Source organism: Ochotona curzoniae, unplaced genomic scaffold, assembly GCF_017591425.1.
Source record: "Ochotona curzoniae isolate NIBS_2020 unplaced genomic scaffold, NIBS_Ocur_1.0 contig_2754, whole genome shotgun sequence".
Classification (NCBI taxonomy): Eukaryota; Metazoa; Chordata; class Mammalia; order Lagomorpha; family Ochotonidae; genus Ochotona; species Ochotona curzoniae.
In genome coordinates this window covers 5,111,506-5,121,345 of record NW_024465582.1, presented here as the reverse complement: position 1 = coordinate 5,121,345, position 9,840 = coordinate 5,111,506, and the positions used below count along the sequence as shown (strand labels likewise).

General features: G+C 46.3%; 1 protein-coding gene across 2 annotated transcripts in view; it reads left to right on the top strand.

Annotated features, from left to right (window-relative positions):
• The first annotated feature begins 338 nt into the window (after positions 1–338).
• The window catches only part of CTNND2 (catenin delta 2), a 661,272-nt gene continuing 651,770 nt past the window's right edge, over positions 339–9,840 (top strand). For both annotated transcript variants that reach the window (XM_040977415.1, XM_040977414.1), the window contains exon 1: positions 339–972. In XM_040977415.1, coding sequence (XP_040833349.1) covers positions 936–972 — 37 coding nt within the window. In that variant the 5' untranslated portion in view covers positions 339–935. The remainder of the gene's footprint in view (positions 973–9,840) is intronic.

Genomic DNA, 9,840 nt, shown 5'->3' with positions numbered 1-9,840 from the left:
GCCTGTGCCCCTGCCCTCCGTAGGTACACAAGAATCCATGCACCCTTTCCTCTTTGTTTAAAGGCGACACCTGCCCATCAGAATCCACTGCCAGGAGCTAGCCCTTTGAGAACCGATCCAAGCCGCCGTTCCACCGCTTCTCCAGGCTGGCTTTCGCCCGTCTGCCGAGCAGCCACCCGTCTCGGGTCCAGGGCGTGCGTTTCCGAGGGCGCTCGGCCCTCTCCCAGCCCGCGGCCTCCTCCCTCTCTCCCGCCGCCGCCGCCGCCGCCGCCGCTGCCGCAAAAACCAGAAGTGGAGTGCGCGCGGCAAAGCGTCGCGCTCTCGCGGCGGCACTGGGCATGCTCGGCACCCAGGGCCGGTTTCGGCGGCGGGGCGGACGCTACCTCACGAGCCGGGCGCCGGGGCCGGCCGCCGAGGAGGCATAGGTGGAGGCTGAGGCAGCCGCGCGCCGCGGGAGGAGCCTCGCCCTCGGCGGCGGCACAGGTGGCGCGGGCCGCGCGCGGGGCGCAGCACGGGAGCGCACGGCGCCGGGCGTCGCGGCGGCCCGAGGCTCGCGCCCGCGGCGGCAGCCGGCCGAGCGGAGCGGCGGGCGCGGCGGCGGCTCTCCCAGCCCGGCCGGCCCTCAGAGGCGGCGGCGGCCCGAGCCCCGAGGAGCGCCGAGGAGCGCCGCGGAGCTCGCCGAGTCGGGCAGGGGGCGCTGCGCTCGGCGCGCTCGGAGGGGCCGCCGGGCCGGGCGCCGCGCACTCGCGTCGGGAGCCGCCTCTCGCCCGCGGCGCTCGCCCCTCTCCCCGCCAGCGTCGCCCGTCCCGCGGCCGCGCTCAGACAACAAAAGCGGAAGATGCTGCAGTTGGGCAAGGTCAGGACCTTGCCCTGAAGCCGGGCGGCGGCGCGCACGCCTCTCCCCGGACCGAGGAGCTGTCGCCGGCGGCGGGTGCATGTTCGCCAGGAAGCAGCCGGGCGCCGCGCCGTTCGGTGAGTTGCCTTCCTCGGGCTGCCGGGGCCAGCGCATCCCCCGCCTCGGCGGCGTTCTCCTCCTCCTCCTCGCCGGTCGCGGGGTTTGGTCCAGGGCTCCCGGCCGGCTGGCGGCGGCCGTGTGCTGCCTGCCTGCCTGCCGGGGAGGAGGTGTGGGGGAGGACCGCGGGCGCGCCCGGTCCCCTGTCGGCAGACGGTTCTGCCTTGAACGGGGTCCAGGGCTGGTGCGGTTCTCGGAGCGGCTACCGAGCGGCTCCTCGGCGCGCGCCGTCTCCCCGCCGCCCATCTGCCCCGGAGGAGGCGTATACAGGGCACCCCCGACAATCGTGCGCCCCGCCATCCTCCAGAACCCAGCCGGTGCATTCATGACGTCCCTAATATACGGGAGAAGACGGGTGGGGGTGGGGAGGACTTCCTTCTCGTCTGTTGCCCTTATGCTCAATGTCATTACGATGTTTGGCTAGAACAAAATGGAAAGACTTAGTCATTTGCGTCCATGGCCGATGCTTGATTCTCCCGCCGCGTGCCAGACCCAGAACCCCATTTGGTCTATATTTAGCTGCTTCGGGGGAAACCTTTTCAGCCCTGTTCCCAGGTTTCAGGAGCTTGCACGTCCTCACAATAGATCGCGAGGCTCCTGAGAGCGGCGCCTGACACCCAGGTCTGGGAAGTGCTGCGTGAGTCGGGGGTGCGCGACGCTGTATTTGGGGGTTTTGTAATGAATGGCCGAACGCCGCGCCTTTGCTCCCCGACCTTCCGCTTCTGACGCTGCTGTGCGGTGGGTTCCTTGGGTTGCTTTGAGCCGCTACGTTTGGAATTGAGACCCTGAAAGGGGCGGGGGGAGGTTGCAACCTGCCTGGGCTGCGTGGTGGGGAAACGAGACTTAGAAATTTTAGGGTGTGTGTGTGTGTGTGTGTGTGTGTCTGTCTGTGTGTGTGTGTGTGCGTGCCAAGAAGACCAATTCTTTCCAAATACCGAAAGTTGTGTTTTGCTGTGAATGTGGGGTGGGGACGGGTGTGTAAGGTGAGAAACAGGTACGGGGTGCGGGTTGCAAGGTGTTCTCTTTGCCTGGAAAATGAGCCTGGTTGGAAATGACAGGATTTGCTGTGGTGCTGAAAGTGGCTGTTCACATGCATGTCTGATGTGCCGACACAGGTCTGCTGGCTGGAAAAAGAGATTGGTTGGAAGCATAGAACTGGGCCTGCCTGGCATAGATTTTCACTTTTTGGAAGTGTGGACCAATAATCTTAGACGCTGGGCATTTTCTGTAAAGGACTGGCATGGAGATGAGGAGGTGCCTGAACTGCGGAGTTACCTCCTGGTGCAGCCGCCTCTGTGCAGCTTGGGCTTCTGGTGGCAGTCAGTTCATCTGTGCTGTTACTCCTTCACCTGTGTAACTGAAAGGCTTCAGAGCCGCGCGGCCGCTCCAGTCCCCTGGAGAAGTGTTTGATGAGAACTGTAGGGAGGTTTGCTGTCTGAGAGGTATGGCCGATAAGGGCGAGTGACCCCAGATATGGACTGGGTGCTTAAAACTATGTTGGAATCTCTCTCCTTAGCATATCTTTTGCGTTATGCAGAATCCACTGCTAAGGTTGCTGGGAAAGCCGCGAAGAGGCATCAGTACTGATGCGTGCCTCTCCAGCTCTTAGGGCGTGAATGGAGATGGTTACATTCAGAGTTCACTGCTCAAATTGGGAAGTCCTGTCGTTCCACCACCAACCAGTCAGTGTGGCAGAGGAGCAAGCAGGAGCTCAGGTCACTGAATACGGCCATCAGTTTCACCAATGCTGTGTTCACCTTGCTCACATTCTGAGAACTTTCCTAGGGCACCCAGACATCCTGTTGTGCTCCTTGTTGTTTTGATACAAATTGTCTTTTAAAAAGAAGGCATGAGTGATCGATTTTATTTCCTCTCTGCTGCCTTGACTCTAGTACTTGTTTTAGATGTGATTCTTGGAAGGACCAGTTGCTAATGCTGTGTGGCTGTGTGTGCACCCAGAGAGCCGGTGACGGGCATGACCAAAGCCAGATGCACTGTGTCTTTGCGTTTTATGTTTTAATGTGGATTGAAAATGATAATACCTGTTTGAGTGGCAGTTCTGGGAAGCACATGTGATTGCCTCAAAAATGGTCACATCGTTGCGATAAGGAGCCACTTCATTTGGTGTCTGCTTGTAGAGTTGCAGAACCCAGTCATTATAGATGTTGCTAATGTTTCCATTGTTTGTAATAAAAGTCATGCATTGCCAAATTACAGTATTTGTATCCGCTTCACATCTCTAACCGTGGAACAAAAGCTAATTCTTTTTCCTGGTGAAATTATTCATCACACAAACATGAAATTCAAATGGTATTATTCGGAAAGCATGATTTATAATTTTGCTAAGAATTTCAAAGGATACTATCTCTTCATAGTGACCTCTAAAATTAAAACTGAAATGATAATATCCTCAACTATTGTGTTACTTGTAGCATGTTATTGACTATGCAATGTTGTTTATGCTGCACATGTTGCTGAGCTTGCAGTTGGTTGTGCTTCTGTGTGGTGGGCGCATGTGTGACGTTGAGGCTCTGCAGAGTGTTTCATAGGTTGTCCTTGTCGAAGGAAATATTGGTACTAGAAGAAAATATCGGTCCTTTTAGTCACACACTTTGTATTCACCGGAAAGTTTATCTAGCTATGACTAGTTGAAAGAAGTTAAGGAAGCATGACTATATCATTACCTGTTGAACCAGAAGAAGGGTGCTTCCAACTATGGTTAGTTCTTTTTGTGAATGTTTTTTCACTTCTCCAGAGAATTGATGGCACTACTCGAATTCTTCCCAGTACAGGTGAGATCCTGCATAGTTGGGAGTACAAAGTTGAGTGCCGTAATTCAGACAAGGAACAAAAACCATGAATTGAGTGGTGGTTTGAGTGCTTGAGTTGAGGATGTGGTGTCATGGGTCTTCACGGCTGACACAGATGCCCCTCTGAAGCCATGTCCCTCCACCCGCTGCCAGGATTTTTCTCCTCCTCTTCCAGGCTCCCAGTTTCCCTGAGGGCTACCGTGTGGCATGGTGTTAACTGGCAGGTGGTTGATTGTGAAAGTGTGAGTAGGAGCAATTCGTGACACCTGTTGCTAGCTTCAAGTTTATCTGATTATATGCTGAAGCAACAGCTTTTTCATTTAAAATGTTAAATATGTCGTAGATAAATAGATTCTATCACATTGTCTGGCAATTCAGCCAACTGATTAATAAACTGGCTGATTGGTCTTAATGAATCCAATTATGTTCACAAACAGTACCTTCAACACGGAAACTAACAAAAATACTGTTTCATGCTGTGCTTTTAGTCCATTAAGTGTTAAGACTTGGAGCAAGACTCTGTATTTATGATACCTCCAGTTGTTCTATCTCTTGATCACATCACAGTTAAGTGTAATTTCAAGCTCTGCATCATGGTGAATTGATTTGTAGGGAATGTCTTGGCTATAATAGGATATTGAGGATATGTTCTGTATCAATTAGTTTTTGACAAATTGGAAATAATGACTAAATAAGAGGAAAATGCTTGCTTAAAGCTTTCTTACATGAATGTCCACCTGTGTCCCTTGTAAATAATCTGCAAAATAAATTGCATGTATATAGTCTTCCTATATTTCAATATATGTTGTTTACTATTTTGTATTAATTATGGATCACACTTGCATACACTGGTTTTAGGACACGACTCAAATTTCTCTCTAGAAATATGTTTCTCATCTAGACAACTGGGCATGTATGTTTCTGCAGTGTAGTGTTCGTTTGCGCTCTGCTTCCAGTGGGTGTGGAGGTGAGGGAGCCTGGCGTTGGGCGGATCTTGGATATTTCTCTTCTTGGCTCTGTGTCTTTGATTGTTGACGTGATTCTCACACACTGACTTGGTTCCTTTAGCTTTAAAGTGGGTATAAATGAGAGCTTCATCTGAGGATAAAATAAGCAGCTATATAGGGGAGACGTTGGTATACTGTAAACATTTGTGCAGATCTAAGGTATGGATGTATATTTTAAGATGGATACTTATGTTTCATATGTGAGTTCATAAATAGGTTCTACAGGTGGTTACCTTTTCTAACCAAGACCACCAAGAGGATATGCCATCTCTATAGTCCTGCTGGAATAGTGCCTGACTGTGTGGGGTAGCATATACAGTGTTACATTTTGTGTTCTGAAACATACACATACTTTATGTATTAAAATATGTAATAGTTCAGCTCAGGAGAAGTAAATCATATCTCCAAGCTCCATTATTTTAAAAAAAGATTCTAATATAATAGTCAGGAATTGCAAAACATTTATATTCTTTTTAGTGCTGTATCAGTCACCTGATTAGGATAAAATTTTCTACAAAGATTAATGTTGTACAAAGAATATTATAGACAGCTTAATAAGCATCCCTCTGTGAGGTCAAATATTAACCAGCTGCTCAGTTTAGAACTGTGGAGATGAATCCCATCACAGGGCTGCCAGCAGGAACAAAGGAGCCTTAAGCGCTGAAACTTATTATACAAAGAGCAGACTCTTCTTCCCCATTTCAAGTTTAGTCCTTCACAAGAAAAGAAAGAGGACCTGTGAATTGGTTCCTTCTGAAGAGAAATGGCTGTTTCCTGCCGTCATCCACTCTGGGAGTCACTGAGGAGGTGCTGTCCTGTGCTGCCCCTCCAGGTTCAAGGCTGCTCAGCCTTGGTCCATCATCAATTCTGGGGCAGTTGGATGTAGAACTTGTCATTTGCAGCAACATCATTTTACCATCATCACACTTGGACGTATTTTAGAATTGGTTACAAAATGTGACCTGTATAACAGAGAACTAATTTATCTTCACTAAGACAAACATTTTGACAATAAATGTGGTTATTTATATTCAAATTTATGTGCTGTTGTGGGAGCTGCCAATTGTAAGTTAGAACAGTAAAATATGTGCTATAATAAAAGACATTTTGGTTTTCTGGATCAAAATAAGCAGGTGAGCCAATTATATTCACTTTAATAAATATAATCATGTCAGATTTCCTGTCAGTTTTGAGTTGTAAGGGTATGTTACTAAATAGGATGTTTACTTTATGGTGTTGGATGGTAGGGAGCACCTAAGCCTCATTGGAATTTTAAAAGTGCATTTATACTGCATAGTGAAGGGCATGTGTTTTCTTATGAGTAATATGTTTTTGAAAATATAAGCAGATGAGATTATGAAACCACCTTTAGAAATTTGATCCAATGGATCTGCATTAAGAATAGATTTTGTGTATATTGCACATAATTTGTCCTCTTTTGTATAGGAAACTTAATTTCCTGATGCTCATGGTAATGTCTCCTCATGTCAATATGCAACAGTGCAATGCAGAAGAAATATATTTTCTTGAATAAATATCAGATATTCAGAAATTGGTTATCTCTAAAGAATCATATACCAAGTTTCCCTCCCCCCACCCTAAGGAATAGAAAAGATCAAAGAGTGAGGACCAAGGCTTAAAAATGTCAGCTTTGATCCGCCCTAGCTTCTTCTCGCAGCTGAATGTCATCCAGGCTCTTGGTCTTCCTGCTGCCACCCGCAGGGCCAGGGCAGCATCAGAGCATGGTGGGGCCTCGCCTTGTCCTCTGCCTGCTGAGGAAGGAAGAAGCAAGGGAAACTGCTCCTTGATTCTTCTGGGGCAGAGAGAGCGACGCCTTGGCGAGGGGCCAGAGTGCTTCATTAATCAAGTTCCCTTTACCTGGAAGGAAATATTGGAAGGAGGAAGAAGTGTTCCCCATCGACATGGTTTATAAAGAGTTCAGTTGATGCAGCATCGTAGCTTTCACGGTACTTCACTTAGTAGTTGAACTCTTTGAATATTTCATGGTATTTTGACACCGTCTCAGGAATTATCAAGGGAGTGTCTAGTGCCTGGCTGATTGATAGTGAGTGTGGTCCATGAAATTCAGCTGATTTACGTGGATCCAACTTTACTCTCTCCATGCTAATCTTCAGCTGCTGGTAATCGAATGGCCTTGCACAAAGTGGGACAATGCCGGAATCCGACTTTCTGAGCCATATGTAAGCAATGATCCAGGCTGCCTGGGTTTCCCAGCGTTTTCTTCCTCAGTGTGGATAATTAAGGTGTGGCGGGTGTTTAACATTTCACTCTTAGTAAGAGCTATCATAGACATAGTGAGGAAAGAAGGAAAAAAGCTTACATTTCCAAATAGATATGTTTTATTTCACTTCAAACATGATTACTGAACCTACCAATGCTCACTTCTTAAAATAAATTTTATTCTTTTCTCTCAAATATTTTATTTGGAATTTCAAATATTAAAGTAACATTACAGTCATTACCTTCAGCAATACCCAATAATTTAATTTCCAGGAAGAAAAGCTGCTTTGGCAGTGAACCAAGTCGTACAAATATAAAAGAGCTGCAGTACTATCTCCTGGCTCAGAGTCCTCACAGGACCCTGTGCAGCTGAGCAGTGTTGCTGGAGCCATGGGGAGAATGAGTAAGAGAAACAATTCTACAGAAAGACAGACAGGAAGGTGAAAAGGCCTTGGAGGCAGTGAAGCTCATACCATGATTGCTTAGGATATGGCAGGTGGCTCAGAAAGCCTGGAGCTTGTGGTGTGTGCATTGGACTGTGTGGCAAGACTTAGGAAGGGATAATATTGCCATATCCATGGTAGATGAATACTTATATTCTACCACCTCTAGCTAAAGAGATACCGTGCAATGTATGAATTTTCCTTTGAATAAACAGTGGCTTCTATAGGAAATGGGCGTAAGTAAGACTGAGAAGCAGATCAAGGCATACAGTTACGCATTGAATACAATACCCAGCACATGTACCCACTCACAGATGCAGAAGCAATAGCCTTAATGACAGAAATTCAAATGCTTAACTCTTTACATATAATTTACCAAATTAATATAGATTAATATGTATCATATCACAGCCCAAGAAGAATATTCCTTTCGGTTTTTGGGCAGGATATTGCATATTTGCTTTGGGCTACATTTTATTAATTAGGTGAATGCATGACTTGAAGCTAACAAGGTTCCTTCGTCATGGGGAATGTATTACACCATTCTAATCACCCACGGTAACATTTTCTGTTTTAAATTGTCTATACCTGGAGTAGGTTTAGCAAATTGTCATCCTTCTGAGAATTCTGCAGTAGATGAGTTAAAGGTTTAATGCTGTTAAAGTTTTTGTTTGTTTTCAAAGGGAATCCACTTCAGTAAAAATTTGATAATGTAAAAAAGAAAAACAATTTAAATTTCATATGTTTAAACCCCAGAATTGACACTATTTTTTTTTTAGCAGAATTGCTGATTCATATACATTTTAAACAATAGATGAAGGTGGCTCTGATGCTACCTTCAGCTTGTTAGTAGGGGAGGTGCTTTTTTTTGTGTAACTATGGTTTATTTAGTGTCTGTTCCCTATACCTGTATGTAACATGGTTTACTGAAGTAACTCTTTTTAGTTACAGATGACATTTTCATCTTTGGCAGCATATTGGCTGCTGTTATTAAAATCCTGGCAGCTGAAAATTCTCTTCAGGTCATTCATTCTTCTTAAAAAAAGATGTTTTCAAGGCTGTTGGCACATGTTGTCATCTTGTCCTGTGTTTCTCTCAGGAAGACTCAGTGTGCCAATTTCCCCATGATTTCATCAACTCTGAGTGTTTTGATCAGAAAAAGTACATATAAAATTCTATGGAAAATGTCTGTTTCCCTATGATTTTGACCGACTTTGAGTGTTGCTGAAGTTAGATGTATCATGAGTTTACTTACCTCTCTCTAATTTGTTTGGGATCTATCTTTTCATGTTATATGCCCATCTCTCATTTGGTCTGTTTGCCTTTTTCTTACTGATTTATATCACCAAAACTGGCTTCTAACCTACTTAATTTGCATTACCACATTTTTGAACATGTGACCAAGTTACTGCTGTATATCATTGTTGATAAAAAATCGTTTCTAGGAGACAGTATTGTGGCATGGCTGGTGAACTGCCACCTGTAGCCCCAGTATCAAGTTCATTTCTTTGCTTCTCTGCTTTCAGTCCAGCTCTCAGCTAGTGCCCTGGGCAAAGCAGGTGAAGATGGCCCAAGTGTTATGACTCTGATGCTGTTGTGGGAGACCTGGTGGTACCTGACTGCTGGCTTTGGCCTGGCCCAGCCTTGGTGGTTTTGTCCATCTGAGGGGTGAAATTGTGGCTGAATAGTGTCTCTGAATTTCTCTCTCTCTAACTCCTATTTTAAACTGATTAATGTAATAAAAAATAAATGTTTTTTGGGTCTTCAGGTTATTGTTGAGTGACAGCATTGGGGGGTGGACCGTTAGATTAGGATTAAGATGCTATTAAGACATCTGTAAGAGCTCATGTCTGAGCTCTTTGGTCTGATACTGAGCTCTGGCTGCTGACTCTAGTTTCCTGCTGATGTAGATCCTAGGGGAGAGTGGCGATGGGTCCAAGTGTTGGTTTACTTCCGTACATGTGGGAGACCTGTGTGGAGATCCTGGCTCTTAGCCTCAATCTTAGTCTAGCCCTGGCCCTTGGAGGAAGGTGGTGGTGGGGGAATTGAAACAGCAGATGAAACCTGTCTTTCTACCTCAAACAACGAAATGGCCTTAAAAAGTTATGTACCAGAGTACTTAAATGTTAGTGCTGTGTCTTCCTTAGCAGTGTCTCCTATGAAATAATGAGCCGTTCCTTTCTATAATCCTAACCTTTGCTTTTCTCACCTGAAGGGCAGTTCCATGCACTTACTGATCAGGAACCTCTGAGTGAAAATACAAAGTGCTTGTTGTAGTCTGGAGCTGATCTGGAAGAAGTATGTTGTGTAAGGCAAAGGTCCTGCAG